The sequence below is a fragment of the Bombina bombina genome, chromosome 1 (assembly GCF_027579735.1).
Source record: "Bombina bombina isolate aBomBom1 chromosome 1, aBomBom1.pri, whole genome shotgun sequence".
In the NCBI taxonomy this organism is placed as follows: Eukaryota; Metazoa; Chordata; class Amphibia; order Anura; family Bombinatoridae; genus Bombina; species Bombina bombina.
Window position 1 is genome coordinate 593,389,908 of NC_069499.1, and position 20,528 is coordinate 593,410,435.

General features: G+C 41.2%; 1 protein-coding gene across 2 annotated transcripts in view; it reads right to left on the reverse strand.

Annotated features, from left to right (window-relative positions):
* The window catches only part of PCNT (pericentrin), a 470,255-nt gene that overhangs the window by 221,738 nt on the left and 227,989 nt on the right, over positions 1 to 20,528 (reverse strand). For both annotated transcript variants that reach the window (XM_053698889.1, XM_053698888.1), the window contains 3 exons: positions 18,292 to 18,462; positions 17,000 to 17,401; positions 1,552 to 1,639 (listed from right to left, as the gene is read on the reverse strand). In XM_053698889.1, coding sequence (XP_053554864.1) covers positions 1,552 to 1,639; positions 17,000 to 17,401; positions 18,292 to 18,462 — 661 coding nt within the window. The remainder of the gene's footprint in view (positions 1 to 1,551; positions 1,640 to 16,999; positions 17,402 to 18,291; positions 18,463 to 20,528) is intronic.

Below are 20,528 nucleotides of genomic sequence, written 5' to 3' on the forward strand. Positions count from 1 at the left end.
ATAATTGCTTATTTCCCAATTGTAATACTCTTTATTATGTTCCTCAAATTAAAGGCACATGAAACCCCAACATTTTCTTTCATGATTTCAATAGAACATACAATTTTAAACAAGTTTCCAATTTACTTCTAATATCAAATTTGCTTCCTTATAGTTATCCTTTGCTGAAGTAGCAGCATTGCACTACTGGCATCTAGCTGAACACATCTAGTTAGCCAATGACAAGAGACAAATGTGTGCAGGCACCAATAAGCAGCTAGCTCCCACTAGTTAGGATATGTGCGTATTCTTTTTCAACAAGGGATACCAAGAGAACAAAGCACATTTGAAAATAATAGTGCATTTAAAAGTGTCTTAAAATTACATGCTCTATCTGAATCATGCAAGTTTAATTTTGACTTCCCTATCCCATTAATAACTAAGGGTTTCATGGACAAATTAAATAATTGTGAAAGAAGGCAAACTTGTCTAGTTGATAAATTTTTAATAACTAGAGGCTTCATAAAACAAATGCATGTAGAGAAAGAATTCAAGAATTCCAATTATTAACACTTATTTGCTTTTCCCTTATTCTTTCTGTAAACTAGGAGTAAACTTTTCTTAAATTTATTACAGATGATCTACCTAATATAAAGACAGATTGATCTATATGAATTAAATTCTTCACCACCAACATCATTCTATTTGCAATTATTTTTGTTAATTTCTTGAATTCGATATTTAATAAGGCTATCTGTCTATGAGATTCTAAAGGTTCAGGATTTTTGTCTGGTTCTAATAGAAGAAAGATATTAGATTGAGTGAAATTTGCAAAAGGCTTGCTAGTTGCTATTAAAAAAGAATTTTATAAAATCTTTAAGTATTAATATTAATTTTTTTAGTACTCTTCAGGTAGAATATCTGAGAATATCTGGGCCAGCAGCTTTATTTACTTCTTCATTGCTTTTAAAAAGTCTATGTCTGTAGTATCCTTATTTATTTGAGCGATCTGTTCTTCAGTTACCATTTATTCATCTAGATTTCCAAAATGCCTCTTTTTTGTGATACGTCTGGAGCATAATATCAATTCTCAAAGAGCGAATATCTTGAGTAGATTGTAAAGTTTTGCTATCTATTTTTAATGAATAGGTATACATTTGTTGTCTTTTGTAGTTTAGTTAGCTAAAAGTTTACCTGTTATGTTTCCATAACAGTAAAATTTATTTACATTATTACAACTACTTGTGCTATTGTTTTTGCCTGCAGCGGTGTTCAACGTTAAATAAGAGAATGGCTTTATAGAAGATGCAGGTATAGCATGGTGAGTAGCAACCATGCTAGTGTAGCTGTACCCAGCAGTTTAATGTCTCTTTAAATTATTTTGTAATGTGTTTTGGAATAAGTATATGTCTCTTTTTTAATGATTCATATTTATCCCAATTTACCTTTATGGGATTTTTAAAAAATAGTTTAAATGAATTGATTACATGTTTAATTAATTGGTCTTCATAACTTTTCATTTTCTTGAGCTCATTAATTCTTTACAGAAGGGTAGGAAAATAGACAACTCACCTAGCTCATCAGATTTGTCACATTTTATGTTGCTCCTCTTGTATTCATAGGAAGAAGAATCACCTGATATGCTTTCTGTACCTCCCACCTGAAATGATAGTAAGTTATTTTGCCTTCCTGTGCAATGTGCTTAGATTGAACTTCCCTGTGAGTAGTGACATGGTAAAGCAACACAGCCTGTAATATATGCATTGCATAAATTCATTTTTTTGAAATTTGGCTTTTTTTTTTGAGACATTAAGGGCCAGATGAGTGGAGTGCAAATTGCGCTTTCGTGAGCATGATATTTGCACTCCACTCTAATACCAGCACACGAAATTTCAAGTAAAGTGCAATGCGAACACGACCTTACGTTTGCATTGCATGGATGCATTGGGCTCACAAGAGCACGCTTCTATAGGCTCCAATGAGAGCCTCATTCTCATGCAATGAGATACGGTACAGAACCTAGCGCAGCAAAGTGTAAATATAAGAAAATTTATGCTTACCTGATAAATGTATTTCTTTTTTGACACGATGAGTACACGGATCATCTTAATTACTAGTGGGAATAACACTCCTGCCCTGCAGGAGGCGGCAAAGAGCACCACAGCAAAGCTGTTAAATATCACCTCCATTCCCTCCCAACCCAGTCATTCGACCGAAGTAAAGGAAAAAAAGGAAGTAACAAGTTGCAGAGGTGTCTGAAGTTTATAATAACCAACAACCTGTCTATCAAAACCAGGGCAGGCCGTGGACTCATCGTGTCAAAAAAGAAATACATTTATCAGGTAAGCATACATTTTCTTTTCTTTTTAATGACATGATGAGTCCACGGATCATCTTAATTACTAATGGGAATCAATACCCAGGCTAGAGTACACAGATTATACGGGAGGGACAAGACAGGGAACCTAAACGGAAGGCACAACTGCTTGAAGAACCTTTCTCCCAAAAGCGGCCTCAGCCGAGGCAAAAGTGTCAAATTTGTAGAATTTTGAAAAAGTGTGAAGAAAGGACCAAGTTGCAGCCTTGCAAATCTGTTCCACAGAAGCTTAATTTTTGAATGCCCATGAGGAAGCAACAGCCCTCATGAAATGAGCCATAACTCTCTCTGGAGGCTGCTGTCCAGCAGTCTCATATGCAAATCGTATGATACTCTTCAGCCAAAAAGAAAGAGAAGTAGCCGTAGCTTTCTGTCTCGTACATTTTCCAGAGAAATCCACAAACAAAGCAGAAGACTGACTAAATTCCTTAGTCACCTGCAGGTAAATTTTTAAGGCACGGACCACATCCAAATTGTGCAGAAGCCGTTCCTTCTCAGAAGTAAGAATAGGACACAAGGAAGGAACAACAATCTCCTAATTAATGTTCTGATCAGAAACAACTTTAGGAAGAAATCCATATTTTGTATGTAAAACTACCTTATCTGAATGAAATATAAGGTAAGGGGATTCGTACTGCAATGCTGAAAGTTCTGATACTCTGCGAGCAGAAGAAATAGCAACAAGAAATACAACTTTCCAAGATAACAACTTAATATCTAAGGAATGCATAGGATCAAACGGAGCCCCTTGAAGAACTCTTAGAACCAAATTAAGACTCTAGGGAGGAGTAACTGGCTTGAACACAGGCCTGATCCTGACCAAGGCCTGACAAAAGGATTGCACATCTGGAACATCTGCCAGACACTTGTGTAATAAAATAGATAAGGCAGAAATTTGATCCTTTAAAGAGCTTGTCGATAATCCTTTCTCCAAACCCTCTTGGAGAAAAGACAATATTCTAGGAATCCTGACTCTACTCCAGGAGTAGCCCTTGGATTTGCACCAATATAGATATTTATGCCATATCTTATGGTAAATCTTTCTAGTTACAGGTTTACAAGCCTGAATCATGGTCTCTATGACCGAGTCAGAAAAGCCCAGCTTGGATAAAATTAAACGTTCAATCTCCAAGCAGTCAGCTTCAGAGAAACTAGATTTGGGTTAAGGAAGGGTCCTTGAATTAGAAAGTCCGTCCTCAGCAGAAGTCTCCAAGGTGGCAGAGACGACATGTCCACCACATCTGCATACCAAATCCTGCGAGGCCAAGCTGGTGCAATGAGGATCACCGAGGCTCTCTCCTGTTTGACTCGAGCAATGACCAGAGGAAGAAGAGCAAACGGAGGAAATATGTATGCTAGACTGAAGGTCCAAGGAACTGCCAGGGCATCTATCAGTTTCGCCTGAGGGCCCATGGACCTTGACCCGTACCTCGGGAGCTTGGCATTCTGTCAAGATGCCATGAGATCTCCGCCCACTGAATTATTTTGGTTACCTCTGTCATCGCTAAGGAACTCCTCATTCCTCCCTGATGATTGATGTAAGCCACTGAAGTTATGTTGTCCGACTGGAACCTGATAAACTGGACAGAGGCTAACTGGGGCCAGGCCAGAATAGCATTGAAGATCGCTCTCAGCTCCAGAATGTTTATAGGAAGAACAGACTCTGACTGAGTCCAAACTCCCTGAGCCTTTGCGGAGCCCCAGACTGCTCCCCATCCTAGAAGGCTGGCGTCTGTTGTCACAATCACCCAAGATGGTCTGCGAAAGCAGGTTCCCTGGGAAAGATGATCCAGACACAACCACCATTGAAGAGAATCCCTTGTCTCCTGCTTCAGTAGTATTCAAGGAGACAAATCCGCATAATCTCCGTTCCATTGCCTGAGCATGTTCAACTGCAGAGGTCTGAGGTGGAACCAAGCAAACGGGATGATGTCCATTGCCGCCACCATCAGCCCGATTACCTCCATGCACTGAGCCACTGATGGCCGAGAAGTGGAGTGAAGAGCTAGACAAGTATCGAAAATCTTTGATTTCCTGACTTCTGTCAGAAAAATCTTCATTGATATGGAATCTATTATTGTTCCTAAGAAAGATACCCTTGTGTTTGGAACTAAGGAGCTCTTTCCCAAATTTACCTTCCAACCGCGAGATTGCAGGAAGGACAACAAAATTTCCGTGTGTGATCTTGCTTGTCGTAGGGATGGCGCCTGGACCAGGATGTTGTCCAGATAGGGCGCCACTGCAATGACCCATAAATGAATCACCGCCAATAGCGAACCCAGAACCTTTGAAAAAATTCTGGGAGCTGTGGCAAGACCGAAGGGAAGAGCCACGAATTGGAAGTCTTTGTCTAGAAAAGCAAACCTCAGAAACTGGTGATGATCCTCATGAATGGGAACATGCAGGTACGCATCCTTTAAATCCACTGTTGTCATAAATTGACCATCTTGGACCAAAGGGAAAATGGAACGAATAGTTTCCATCTTGAAGGACGGTACTCTGAGGAATTTGTTTAGACTCTTGAGATCTAAAATTGGTCTGAAGGTTCCCTCTTTTTTGGGAATCACGAACAGATTGGAATAAAATCCCAGACCCTGTTCCTGTATCGGAACAGGAACTATCACTCCCAGGTCGGAGAGGTCTCTTACACAGCGTATGAACGCCTCTCTTTATGTCTGGTCTACAGATAATCTTGAAAGCAGAAACCTGCCTCTGGGAGGAAAACTTTTGAACTCTAGTTTGTATCCCTGGGACACTATGTCTACTACCCTGGGATCCGGAACATCTCGAGCCCAAGCCTGAGCGAAGAAGGAAAGTCTGCCCCCTACAAGATCCGGTCCCGGATCGGGGGCATGCCCTTCATGCTGTCTTTGATTCAATAGCAGGCTTCTTGGATTGTTTCCCCTTATTCCAAGACTGATTGGGTCTCCATGAAGGCTTAGACTGTTCCTGCTTGGAAACGGAAGAATTACCCTTGAAATTTCAAAAGGAACCAAAATTACTCTGATGTCCCTTTTGTTTGTTTCTCTTATCCTGCGGGAGAAGATGACCCTTACCTCCCGCAATTTCATAAATTATCTCCGTCAAGCCCAGTCCAAACAAGGTCTTCCCCTTGTAAGGAATTGCTAAAAGCTTAGACTTAGAGGATACATCTGAAGTATGTGTTGTTGTGAACCTAGCGCTAGAGGCTTAGCCTTAGGCTCGCTACCAGGAAGTCCCCTAGAAGACTTCAGGAAATACAGAGAAACAAGTGGGGAAGGGAGCGCTAAGAAGCTAAAAGGCTAAACATCTAGATATAGAATACAATTAAAATGAATAAAATATAACTGTCATAAAACAGTTGTTAAAACCTACATGGATCCATGCTAAAGTCGAGTAGATATACTATTAGATATAGATTGTATCTGCCACCCTATTGTCACCACTGATATACCTCAGTGTCACCTTGTGCCTAGTCACTCGACTTTAGCATGGATCCATGTAGGTTTTAACAACTGTTTTATGACATTGTTATATTTATTCATTTTAATTGTATTCTAAATCTAGATTTTTAGCCTTTTAGCTTCTTAGCGCTCCCTTCCCCACTCGTTTCTCTGTATTTCCTTAGAGGATACATCCGCAGACCAAGGTTTTAACCATAAGGCTCTGCGAGCTAGAACAGAGAAACCTGAAATCTTTGCTCCCAATTTGATAACTTGAAGGGAAGCATCCGTAATAAAGGAATTAGCTAATTTAAGAGCTTTAATCCTATCCTGGATCTCAATCAGGGGAGTTTCTGTCCTAATAGCATCGGACAATGCATCAAACCAATATGCTGCCGCACTGGTGACAGTAGCAATGCACACAGCTGGTTGCCACTGTAAACCCTAGTGTACATACATATTTTTGAGTAACCCCTCTAGTTTTTTTGTCCATAGGATCTTTAAAAGCACAACTATCCTTTATGGGTATAGTAGTTCTCTTAGCCAGAGTGGAAACCGCTCCTTCCACCTTGGGGACTGTTGGCCAAGCCTCCTTGACAGAGTCGCCTATGGGGAACATCTTTTTAAATATAGGAGATGGAGAAAAAGGGATACCTGGTCGCTCACACTCCTTAGTAATGATCTCAGAAGCTCGGTATGGCACTGGAAAAACATCTACCGAGGAAGGAAACTATTAATATTTGTTAAGCTTACTGGATTTCTTAGGATTAATAACGACCGTGGAGTCGTTGTCGTCCAATGTAGCCAAGACCTCCTTTAGCAGTAGACGGAGGTGTTCTAGCTTAAATCTGAAAGATCCCACTTCATTATCAGTAAGAGGAATTACACTGTCAGAATCTGAGATTTTACCTTCAGATGCTACCACGGTATCCTCCTCCTTAAGCTTCTGGGAGGGAGCATCCGCAATAGCAAGAACTGCGTCAGAAACCTCACCTACTGAATGTCTGGTTTTCCTCTTACGCTTTCCCTGCAACATTGGAAAAGCAGACAACGCATCTGAAACAGCAGAAGACATAAGGGAAGCGATGTCTTGTAAAGTAACCCCAGCAGGAGTTAGAGGAAGCGCAGGGCACTGCATGTGAGGGCGGTAAAATTTGGGACGCTTGAGGAGAAAGCTGCGGCATAAATTGAGCATTGGCATTAGACTCCTGAACAGCATCCTCCTTAGAAAAACAGAATTTATGTTTACCTGATAAATTTCTTTCTCCAACGGTGTGTCCGGTCCACGGCGTCATCCTTACTTGTGGGATATTCTCTTCCCCAACAGGAAATGGCAAAGAGCCCAGCAAAGCTGGTCACATGATCCCTCCTAGGCTCCGCCTACCCCAGTCATTCGACCGACGTTAAGGAGGAATATTTGCATAGGAGAAACCATATGGTACCGTGGTGACTGTAGTTAAAGAAAATAAAATATCAGACCTGATTAAAAAAACCAGGGCGGGCCGTGGACCGGACACACCGTTGGAGAAAGAAATTTATCAGGTAAACATAAATTCTGTTTTCTCCAACATAGGTGTGTCCGGTCCACGGCGTCATCCTTACTTGTGGGAACCAATACCAAAGCTTTAGGACACGGATGAAGGGAGGGAGCAAATCAGGTCACCTAAATGGAAGGCACCACGGCTTGCAAAACCTTTCTCCCAAAAATAGCCTCAGAAGAAGCAAAAGTATCAAACTTGTAAAATTTGGTAAAAGTGTGCAGTGAAGACCAAGTCGCTGCCCTACATATCTGATCAACAGAAGCCTCGTTCTTGAAGGCCCATGTGGAAGCCACAGCCCTAGTGGAATGAGCTGTGATTCTTTCGGGAGGCTGCCGTCCGGCAGTCTCGTAAGCCAATCTGATGATGCTTTTAATCCAAAAAGAGAGAGAGGTAGAAGTTGCTTTTTTGACCTCTCCTTTTACCTGAATAAACAACAAACAAGGAAGATGTTTGTCTAAAATCCTTTGTAGCATCTAAATAGAATTTTAGAGCGCGAACAACATCCAAATTGTGCAACAAACGTTCCTTCTTTGAAACTGGTTTTGGACACAGAGAAGGTACGATAATCTCCTGGTTAATGTTTTTGTTAGAAACAACTTTTGGAAGAAAACCAGGTTTAGTACGTAAAACCACCTTATCTGCATGGAACACCAGATAAGGAGGAGAACACTGCAGAGCAGATAATTCTGAGACTCTTCTAGCAGAAGAAATCGCAACTAAAAACAAAACTTTCCAAGATAATAACTTAATATCAACGGAATGTAAGGGTTCAAACGGAACCCCCTGAAGAACTGAAAGAACTAAATTGAGACTCCAAGGAGGAGTCAAAGGTTTGTAAACAGGCTTGATTCTAACCAAAGCCTGAACAAAGGCTTGAACATCTGGCACAGCTGCCAGCTTTTTGTGAAGTAATACCGACAAGGCAGAAATCTGTCCCTTCAGGGAACTTGCAGATAATCCTTTTTCCAATCCTTCTTGAAGGAAGGATAGAATCCTAGGAATCTTAACCTTGTCCCAAGGGAATCCTTTAGATTCACACCAACAGATATATTTTTTCCAAATTTTGTGGTAAATCTTTCTAGTCACAGGCTTTCTGGCCTGAACAAGAGTATCGATCACAGAATCTGAGAATCCTCGCTTCGATAAAATCAAGCGTTCAATCTCCAAGCAGTCAGCTGGAGTGAAACCAGATTCGGATGTTCGAACGGACCCTGAACAAGAAGGTCTCGTCTCAAAGGTAGCTTCCAAGGTGGAGCCGATGACATATTCACCAGATCTGCATACCAAGTCCTGCGTGGCCACGCAGGAGCTATCAAGATCACCGACGCCCTCTCCTGCTTGATCCTGGCTATCAGCCTGTACAACGGCAAAGAGAATGACTGGGGTAGGCGGAGCCTAGGAGGGATCATGTGACCAGCTTTGCTGGGCTCTTTGCCATTTCCTGTTGGGGAAGAGAATATCCCACAAGTAAGGATGACGCCGTGGACCGGACACACCTATGTTGGAGAAATGATGGTTCAGCAAAAAGTCTATCCCTATAACTAAAAGTCCTCTCAATACATGAGGAACAAAAAGGGATTGGTGGTTCCACATTGGCATCAAAGCATAAAGAACAAGTGACAGCATGCAAAGACTCTTAGTCCATCTTAAAGGACCAGTCAACACATTAGATTTGCATAATCAACAAATGCAAGATAACAAGACAATGCAATAGCACTTAGTCTGAACTTCAAATGAGTAGTAGATTTTTTTTATAACAAATTTCAAAGTTATGTATATTTTAACTCTCCTTGTACCATGTGATAGCAATCAGCCAATCACAAATGCATATACCTATAGTCTGTGAATTCTTGCACATGCTCAGTAGGATCTGGTGACTCAAAAATTGTAAATATAAAAGACTGTGCACATTTTTTTTAATGGAAGTAATTTGGAAAGTTGTTTAAAATTACATACTGTATCTGAATCATGAAAAACAGAATTTATGTTTACCTGATAAATTTCTTTCTCCAACGGTGTGTCCGGTCCACGGCGTCATCCTTACTTGTGGGATATTCTCTTCCCCAACAGGAAATGGCAAAGAGCCCAGCAAAGCTGGTCACATGATCCCTCCTAGGCTCCGCCTACCCCAGTCATTCGACCGACGTTAAGGAGGAATAATAGCATAGGAGAAACCATATGGTACCGTGGTGACTGTAGTTAAAGAAAATAAATTATCAGACCTGATTAAAAAACCAGGGCGGGCCGTGGACCGGACACACCGTTGGAGAAAGAAATTTATCAGGTAAACATAAATTCTGTTTTCTCCAACATAGGTGTGTCCGGTCCACGGCGTCATCCTTACTTGTGGGAACCAATACCAAAGCTTTAGGACACGGATGAAGGGAGGGAGCAAATCAGGTCACCTAAATGGAAGGCACCACGGCTTGCAAAACCTTTCTCCCAAAAATAGCCTCAGAAGAAGCAAAAGTATCAAACTTGTAAAATTTGGTAAAAGTGTGCAGTGAAGACCAAGTCGCTGCCCTACATATCTGATCAACAGAAGCCTCGTTCTTGAAGGCCCATGTGGAAGCCACAGCCCTAGTGGAATGAGCCGTGATTCTTTCGGGAGGCTGCCGTCCGGCAGTCTCGTAAGCCAATCTGATGATGCTTTTAATCCAAAAAGAGAGAGAGGTAGAAGTTGCTTTTTGACCTCTCCTTTTACCTGAATAAACAACAAACAGGGAAGATGTTTGTCTAAAATCCTTTGTAGCATCTAAATAGAATTTTAGAGCGCGAACAACATCCAAATTGTGCAACAAGCGTTCCTTCTTTGAAACTGGTTTCGGACACAGAGAAGGTACGATAATCTCCTGGTTAATGTTTTTGTTAGAAACAACTTTTGGAAGAAAACCAGGTTTAGTACGTAAAACCACCTTATCTGCATGGAACACCAGATAAGGAGGAGAACACTGCAGAGCAGATAATTCTGAAACTCTTCTAGCAGAAGAAATTGCAACTAAAAACAAAACTTTCCAAGATAATAACTTAATATCAACGGAATGTAAGGGTTCAAACGGAACCCCCTGAAGAACTGAAAGAACTAAATTGAGACTCCAAGGAGGAGTCAAAGGTTTGTAAACAGGCTTGATTCTAACCAGAGCCTGAACAAAGGCTTGAACATCTGGCACAGCTGCCAGTTTTTTGTGAAGTAACACCGACAAGGCAGAAATCTGTCCCTTCAGGGAACTTGCCGATAATCCTTTTTCCAATCCTTCTTGAAGGAAGGATAGAATCCTAGGAATCTTAACCTTGTCCCAAGGGAATCCTTTAGATTCACACCAACAGATATATTTTTTCCAAATTTTATGGTAAATCTTTCTAGTTACAGGCTTTCTGGCCTGAACAAGAGTATCGATAACAGAATCTGAGAAACCTCGCTTCGATAAAATCAAGCGTTCAATCTCCAAGCAGTCAGCTGGAGTGAAACCAGATTCGGATGTTCGAACGGACCCTGAACAAGAAGGTCTCGTCTCAAAGGTAGCTTCCAAGGTGGAGCCGATGACATATTCACCAGATCTGCATACCAAGTCCTGCGTGGCCACGCAGGAGCTATCAAGATCACCGACGCCCTCTCCTGATTGATCCTGGCTACCAGCCTGGGGATGAGAGGAAACGGCGGGAACACATAAGCTAGTTTGAAGGTCCAAGGTGCTACTAGTGCATCCACTAGAGCCGCCTTGGGATCCCTGGATCTGGACCCGTAGCAAGGAACTTTGAAGTTCTGACGAGAGGCCATCAGATCCATGTCTGGAATGCCCCAAAGTTGAGTGACTTGGGCAAAGATTTCCGGATGGAGTTCCCACTCCCCCGGATGCAATGTCTGACGACTCAGAAAATCCGCTTCCCAATTTTCCACTCCCGGGATGTGGATAGCAGACAGGTGGCAGGAGTGAGACTCCGCCCATAGAATGATCTTGGTCACTTCTTCCATCGCTAGGGAACTCCTTGTTCCCCCCTGATGGTTGATATACGCAACAGTCGTCATGTTGTCTGATTGAAACCGTATGAACTTGGTCCTCGCTAGCTGAGGCCAAGCCTTGAGAGCATTGAATATCGCTCTCAGTTCCAGAATATTTATCGGTAGAAGAGATTCTTCCCGAGACCAAAGACCCTGAGCTTTCAGGGATCCCCAGACCGCGCCCCAGCCCATCAGACTGGCGTCGGTCGTGACAATGACCCACTCTGGTCTGTGGAATGTCATCCCTCGTGACAGGTTGTCCAGGGACAGCCACCAACGGAGTGAGTCTCTGGTCCTCTGATTTACTTGTATCTTTGGAGACAAGTCTGTATAGTCCCCATTCCACTGACTGAGCATGCACAGTTGTAACGGTCTTAGATGAATGCACGCAAAAGGAACTATGTCCATTGCCGCTACCATCAACCCGATCACTTCCATGCACTGAGCTACGGAAGGAAGAGGAACGGAATGAAGTATTCGACAAGAGTCCAGGAGCTTTGTCTGTCTGGCCTCTGTTAGAAAAATCCTCATTTCTGAGGAGTCTATAATTGTTCCCAAGAAGGGAACCCTTGTTGACGGGGATAGAGAACTCTTTTCCACGTTCACTTTCCAGCCGTGCGATCTGAGAAAGGCCAGGACGATGTCCGTGTGAGCCTTTGCTCGAGGGAGGGACGACGCTTGAATCAGAATGTCGTCCAGGTAAGGTACTACTGCAATGCCCCTTGGTCTTAGCACAGCTAGAAGGGACCCTAGTACCTTTGTGAAAATCCTTGGAGCAGTGGCTAATCCGAAAGGAAGCGCCACAAACTGGTAATGTTTGTCCAGGAATGCAAACCTTAGGAACCGATGATGTTCCTTGTGGATAGGAATGTGTAGATACGCATCCTTTAAATCCACCGTGGTCATGAATTGACCTTCCTGGATGGAAGGAAGGATAGTTCGAATGGTTTCCATCTTGAAAGATGGGACCTTGAGAAATTTGTTTAAGATCTTGAGATCTAGGATTGGTCTGAATGTTCCCTCTTTTTTGGGAACTATGAACAGATTGGAGTAGAACCCCATCCCTTGTTCTCTCAATGGAACAGGATGAATCACTCCCATTTTTAACAGGTCTTCTACGCAAAGTAAGAACGCCTGTCTTTTTATGTGGTCTGAAGACAACTGAGACCTGTGGAACCTTCCCCTTGGGGGAAGTCCCTTGAATTCCAGAAGATAACCCTGGGAGACTATTTCTAGCGCCCAAGGATCCAGAACATCTCTTGCCCAAGCCTGAGCGAAGAGAGAGAGTCTGCCCCCCACCAGATCCGGTCCCGGATCGGGGGCCGATATTTCATGCTGTCTTGGTAGCAGTGGCAGGTTTCTTTGCCTGCTTTCCCTTGTTCCAGCCTTGCATTGGTCTCCAAGCTGGCTTGGCCTGAGAAGTATTACCTTCTTGCTTAGAGGACGTAGCACCTTGGGCTGGTCCGTTTTTACGAAAGGGACGAAAATTAGGTCTATTTTTTGCCTTGAAAGGCCGATCCTGAGGAAGGGCATGGCCCTTACCCCCAGTGATATCAGAGATAATCTCTTTCAAGTCAGGACCAAACAGCGTTTTCCCCTTGAAAGGAATGTTTAGTAGCTTGTTCTTGGAAGACGCATCAGCCGACCAAGATTTCAACCAAAGCGCTCTGCGCGCCACAATAGCAAACCCAGAATTCTTAGCCGCTAACTTAGCCAATTGCAAAGAGGCGTCAAGAGTGAAAGAATTAGCCAATTTGAGAGCATTGACTCTGTCCATAATCTCCTCATAAGGAGGCGAGTCACTATCGAGCACCTTAATCAGTTCATCAAACCAGAAATATGCGGCTGTAGTGACAGGGACAATGCATGAAATGGGTTGTAGAAGGTAACCCTGCTGAACAAACATCTTTTTAAGCAAACCTTCTAATTTTTTATCCATAGGATCTTTGAAAGCACAACTATCCTCTATGGGAATAGTGGTGCGTTTGTTTAAAGTAGAAACCGCTCCCTCGACCTTGGGGACTGACTGCCATAAGTCCTTTCTGGGGTCGACCATAGGAAACAATTTTTTAAATATGGGGGGAGGGACGAAAGGAATACCGGGCCTTTCCCATTCTTTATTAACAATGTCCGCCACCCGCTTGGGTATAGGAAAAGCTTCTGGGAGCCCCGGCACCTCTAGGAACTTGTCCATTTTACATAGTTTCTCTGGGATGACCAAATTTTCACAATCATCCAGAGTGGATAATACCTCCTTAAGCAAAATGCGGAGATGTTCCAATTTAAATTTAAAAGTAATCACATCAGATTCAGCCTGCTGAGAAATATTCCCTAAATCAGTAATTTCTCCCTCAGACAAAACCTCCCTGGCCCCCTCAGATTGGGTTAGGGGCCCTTCAGAGATATTAATATCAGCGTCGTCATGCTCTTCAGTAACTAAAACAGAGCATCCACGCTTACGCTGAACAGGGTTCATTTTGGCTAAAATGTTTTTGACAGAATTATCCATTACAGCCGTTAATTGTTGCATAGTAAGGAGTATTGGCGCGCTAGATGTACTAGGGGCCTCCTGAGTGGGCAAGACTCGTGTAGACGAAGGAGGGAATGATGCAGTACCATGCTTACTCCCCTCACTTGAGGAATCATCTTGGGCATCATTGTCATTATCACATAAATCACATTTATTTAAATGAATAGGAATTCTGGCTTCCCCACATTCAGAACACAGTCTATCTGGTAGTTCAGACATGTTAAACAGGCATAAACTTGATAAGAAAGTACAAAAAACGTTTTGAAATAAAACCGTTACTGTCACTTTAAATTTTAAACTGAACACACTTTATTACTGCAATTGCGAAAAAACATGAAGGAATTGTTCAAAATTCACCAAACTTTCACCACAGTGTCTTAAAGCCTTGAAAATATTGCACACCAAATTTGGAAGCTTTAACCCTTAAAATAACGGAACCGGAGCCGTTTTAAGCTTTAACCCCTTTACAGTCCCTGGTATCTGCTTTGCTGAGACCCAACCAAACCCAAGGGGAATACGATACCAAATGATGCCTTCAGAAGTCTTTTATAAGTATCAGAGCTCCTCTCACATGCGACTGCATGCCATGCCTCTCAAAAACAAGTGCGCAACACCGGCGCGAAAATGAGACTCTGCCTATGCTTTGGGAAAGCCCCTAAAGAATAAGGTGTCTAAAACAGTGCCTGCCGATATTATTATATCAAAATACCCAGAATAAATGATTCCTCAAGGCTAAATAAGTGTTAATATCAATCGATTTAGCCCAAAAAATGTCTACAGTCTAAATAAGCCCTTGTGAAGCCCTTATTAACAATCGTAATAAACATGGCTTACCGGATCCCATAGGGAAAATGACAGCTTCCAGCATTACATCGTCTTGTTAGAATGTGTCATACCTCAAGCAGCAAAGACTGCAAACTGTTCCCCCAACTGAAGTTAATGCTCTCAACAGTCCTGTGTGGAACAGCCATGGATTTTAGTTACGGTTGCTAAAATCATTTTCCTCATACAAACAGAATTCTTCATCTCTTTTCTGTTTCTGAGTAAATAGTACGTACCAGCACTATTTGAAAATAACAAACTCTTGATTGAATAATGAAAAACTACAGTTAAACACTAAAAAACTCTAAGCCATCTCCGTGGAGATGTTGCCTGTACAACGGCAAAGAGAATGACTGGGGTAGGCGGAGCCTAGGAGGGATCATGTGACCAGCTTTGCTGGGCTCTTTGCCATTTCCTGTTGGGGAAGAGAATATCCCACAAGTAAGGATGACGCCGTGGACCGGACACACCTATGTTGGAGAAATTTAATTTAACCTGAGTGTCCCTTTAACTCACAATTGGTCATAAAAATAGACAATTTTTTAAGCAAATTTAGAGTTGAACAAAAAAAACGTTAACTTTAAATGTAAAAACGTTAACTTTTTTCTTTTATTAGCGTATGTAATACAGAAATAGAAAATAATCCTGCAGATCAGCGCTACACCTCAGCAGTACTTTGCTGAGGTGCCTACCTGTCTGAAGAAAGCTACCCTCACTTCATAGACAGGAGCTGTTCCCTCACAGAACCGGAACTCTGCAGACACTAGTTGGCACGCTTCCAATTCACCAGAAATGCGCAGCCGACAACACTAACAAGTGCTTCTTCTGACTAGATGCGCAGTAAAACAGTTAACAAGGCTTCTCGAGCAATGCTTTCCCCTAGAACCGCCCATTGTGGGTGTGCCAAATCCAGCATTCCCCCGGTCGTGAATATTATTAAAACGCCCGGGAGATGAGAACCACCATAAGCCTATGCATCCAGCCCCAGTGCCTGCGCTGTTATGGTCATACATAAAGTGCCCATATTCCCATGAGTCTCTTTATTGTCCCATCATGAATCAAGTGCCTCTTTTCCTATCCCCCAGGAAACAAGTCAGCACTTACCTCCTCATCTGCCCGACAGTAAGGCAGCTCCCAGGTTTAAGAGGTCCTCTCCCTCCTATGGACCTGTGACAAAAGGAAACGACTGAGTAAGATCCCTCAGTTTTTTTAGAATTAGGGCAGCTTCAGTATGGGAGGCGCAGTGAGAATTATGTCCCACAAGTTCCCATCGCTCTAAAGCCACCACTGTTCTACTGAAGAGACTGATATGAACTACGACTACACCCCAGGACAAAGCAGCACAATCCTGTACTACTTTAAAAATAATAAACTCTTGATTGAAGAATCTTTTTCTAACACCTATTTACCACCTCCTTGCACTTAACGTAGGCAAAGAGAATGACTGGGTTGGGAGGGAGGTGAAATTCAACAGCTTTGCTGTGGTGCTCTTTGCCGCCTCCTGCAGGGCATTAAAAATAAATAAGTTTGGAGCACATTTTTAAAATCAACCAGAGATCTGATCCACGTATAAGGGCTGCTTATTTATCATTTGCCCGTAAACTGGCAAATTTTCCAGTTTACGGGCGAGCAATAAATTAGCGCTCCACTTGTAATCTAGCCCTAAGTGTTGAAAAAGGTACTTTTCCCTATCTTTTAACATTGTAAATGATAAACCAAACCTACAGCGAACAATGCTGCATGAATCTTTATGACATTTGGCATGCAGATATATTTTGTCTAGTAGGTGTTTTTGTGTGTGTGTTATTTTTAAATCCAGAGTTCTCTGGTGCATTGGTAACAATGTACACAAAACTCTTCTGGGAAAAAGCAAGCAGGAGTATTGCTTAGATGTGCTAATTAGCTATCCAACAGTAAGATATGTAATTAACATATACAACAACTCATTATTTTTGCTTCCAGTACTGCATGTGCATACTTTTTTTTTAAAGTAAATAAAAAATAAATGAATGGAAAAAAACAAATCGGAAACTGCAAATAAAAAACAAACACGTTATGAGGTTACGTTCACAAACATGGAATGCACAGAAATTTCATAATATAATACAATATATTCATTATTTGATTGGGGAGTTTAATTTTGTAATATTTATTGTTTTTAAATTTGGCTACAAACATCAACCCAGGTATTAAGTATTTTATTTTTAAAGTAATTTTATGAAAACTGCTGTCAGATAGTAAAGTTCAATACATTGACATATAGCGAGTTTTGCTCTGCTTTAGCTATACCGCAGATTAACAAATATCAGGAGGTTAGTAAGTGCTTACCAGACTGGTCCTTTGTGTATCACTGGAATGGGGTAGAGAGTAGCAGCTTTCAACAAGAGATAGCGAGCAGGACCCCAACTCATGGGTAGCAAATGATTTTGAAGGAAGGTCTGTGCTGTGATCTATGCTGAGGTCAGACAAAGAAGTAATAACCCTCATGTTGTATATGTGATCCTCTTGCTTCCTGACCATCTCTGGAGAGTCCCAAGTACTTAAATCGGGAAGACTTTCTGTGTAGCTTCTTGTCCTTACTGGGGATCTCAGTACACTGGTGTCTTTATTCTGGAGATTATTTGTTCTCTTCCTAGCCTGCTCTTCTAACAGAGCGGTATCCAAGTTCTGCTGATATACCTGGTCAGCCTGCAGCTTCTGCACCTGAGCACCCCTGCTCTGGAAGTGAACCTATAATTTTGACACACACATTATTTTGACATGGAAAACAAAAGCAGAAAGTTAATATTTCTACCACTTCTCTGAACTCTAACCAACACTTACAACTAACTGAACACTACTACATAAGAACTTGATCATCTCAATTCACAAGACAGGTGAACAATCGTAGTGTAACTTCCTAAAAGAGAATGAACAAAGCTCAGTAGTGAGATTTATGTTCATGTCTAAGGAGTAAGAAAGTTAGGACAGGAAAAAAAATTGGTTACTAAATTTAGAAGATTAAGTCAAATGTGCTGCTGAATTAAAGTGAATGTCAATTTTGATGCTAAAGTGCCAGGTTTTTAAAAATTCGATTAAAAACAGGGGCACTTTAATTTATCAACATTTACATTTCACTAGTGTTGTGAAAAAATACTTACCTTTTAATCTTGACAGCAGCTCCAGCTTCCTCCGTCCGTCGCAAAGCCTCTTCCTAGGTCTAAAATGAGGAATCCGGCTTCCTCCAATCACAGCGTTGAATCAGACACCGATTCCCCCGGGGGGAAGAAGTGATTGGAGGATGACCTATCCATCATTTCTGACGTCAGAAATGGCTTGCGACGACCAGAGGAAGCTGGAGCTGCTGTCAAGATTAAAAGGTAAGTTTTTTTTCACAACACGAGTGAAATGTAAATTTTGATGTTTTTAATCGAATTTTTAAAAACCGGGCACTTTAGCATCAAAATTTACATTCACTTTAAGTTGCTGTATGTATTTCATTTTATAAGGGTTAAGTCATCAGCGATGATAACCCATGTAGTGAGCGTGAAGTATTTAGTCACAGAGTGACAGATGAATATCTGAGAAAAACAGGTTTGAATGAACAGAAAAAAGGCAAGAGATATGTTATTGCTGCTAACCTCTAGTTGTTGCTGCAGGACTTGATCTATCACTCCTCTGCAATGGCAATCTGATTTTAGCTCTGCTAGTTCATTCTGTATTCTAGTCAGAAAAGCCACTGTTTTGTGCAGTTCATCACTGCCATCTACTGCAGCAAGTTCTGTGCTAGTCATCTTCTCCGTTTGTGAAGTCTGTTGAAAGCACAAAAATAAACTATTTAGACTACAAGAGAACTGTATTTTCCTCTTTATAGTTCAGATAGGGAATACAACTTTAAACAACATTCCAATGTACTTCAATTATCTTTATTCTCTTAGTATCCTTTATTGAAAAAGCAGCAATGCACTACTGGGAGCTAGTTAAGGCACTGGGGCCCTGATATTCAAAACCTCTCTGCTCAGGTAAGATATTCTAAACTAATCCTCCAGCACTGTGAGATCCCTAATGAAATTTTCAAAAGGCAGATTTTGCTTTACTTCTCTCCAAGGGCGTTCCCTGCATTTCTGTTTGTGAAGGAGAGACCAGCCCAGTGCAATACAGCACTGCATGACATGAAAATTCTGCTGCATTTACACTTTGTGATTTCTATTTTATATCACTTTAAACTTCAAGGGACACTCAAGTCAAATTAAACTTTTATAATTCTTAGAGAGGATGCAGATTTAAGGGAGTTTCCAGTTTATTTACATTATAACATTTTGCAGTTATATTCGCACTCACAGGGTATACGTATACTAGTCTGGGATTGGCTGATGTCTGTCATATGATACAGGGGGCCGGCAAATGGGAGAAAAAATAAATTTGTCAGCAAAAAAATCTAATTCAGAGTAAGTGTTATTGCCTTGTCTTTTTTATTATACACTTGTTAATTATGTAATTCTATTGCATAGAGTGGTCCTTTAAGGTTACATTTCATTACATTTAAACTTTGCACTTTCTATTTCGTATTTTATTTTGTGTACAGCAGTGTATTTAGGATTGTGATTTTACAACTTCTAATTAAAGTGCAGACTTCGCAGAGGCAGAACTTATTGAATTTTCTAAGAAAAGGAGAGGAACCTGGAAATCCCAGAGAGATGAGAGATGCCTTCCATAGAAAGTAACGAAGCTCTCTGGGATACAAAATTTCACATGGGAGAGAGAAAGTTAACAATGTATGCTTACCTGATAAATTAATTTATTTCATGGTGGGAAGAGACCACAATCTGTTAAATAAGGGATATACATTCCTACCCCTCGCCAACAACAAAACAAAATGGGGGCTAGGTTAAGACTCCTAGAAGGAGAAATATGCTTGATAACAGGTGTAATGGGGACAAGGACATGAACAAAAACATAATTTATGTAAGAACTTACCTGATAAATTCATTTCTTTCATATTAGCAAGAGTCCATGAGCTAGTGACGTATGGGATATACATTCCTACCAGGAGGGGCAAAGTCTCCCAAACCTCAAAATGCCTATAAATACACCCCTCACCACACCCACAATTCAGTTTAACGAATAGCCAAGAAGTGGGGTGATAAGGAAAGGAGCGAAAGCATAAAAAAAATAAGGAATTGGAATAATTGTGCTTTATACAAAAAAATCATAACCACCACAAAAAAGGGCGGGCCTCATGGACTCTTGCTAATATGAAAGAAATGAATTTATCAGGTAAGTTCTTACATAAATTATGTTTTCTTTCATGTAATTAGCAAGAGTCCATGAGCTAGTGACGTATGGGATAGCAGATACCCAAGATGTGGAACTTCCACGCAAGAGTCACTAGAGAGGGAGGGATAAAATAAAGACAGCCAATTCCGCTGAAAAAATAATCCACAACCCAAATCAAAAGTTTTAATCTTAATAATGAAAAAAACTGAAATTATATGCAGAAGAATCAAACTGAAACGGCTGCCTGAAGTACTTTTCTACCAAAAACTGCTTCAGAAGAAGAGAAAACATCAAAATGGTAGAATTTACTAAAAGTATGCAAAGAAGACCAAGTTGCTGCTTTGCAAATCTGATCAACAGAAGCTTCATTCCTAAAAGCCCAGGAAGTAGAAACTGACCTAGTAGAATGAGCCGTAATCCTTTGAGGCGGGGGCTTACCCGACTCCACATAAGCATGATGAATCAAAGACTTTAAAGGGACAGTACACTGTAAAATTGTTTTTATATGAATGTATTTTCAATGACTTGCTATACCAGCTGTAGAGTATAAAATTTATGAGAAATTGCATTTTTCGGTTTATTTGTGTATATAAAGTAGCTT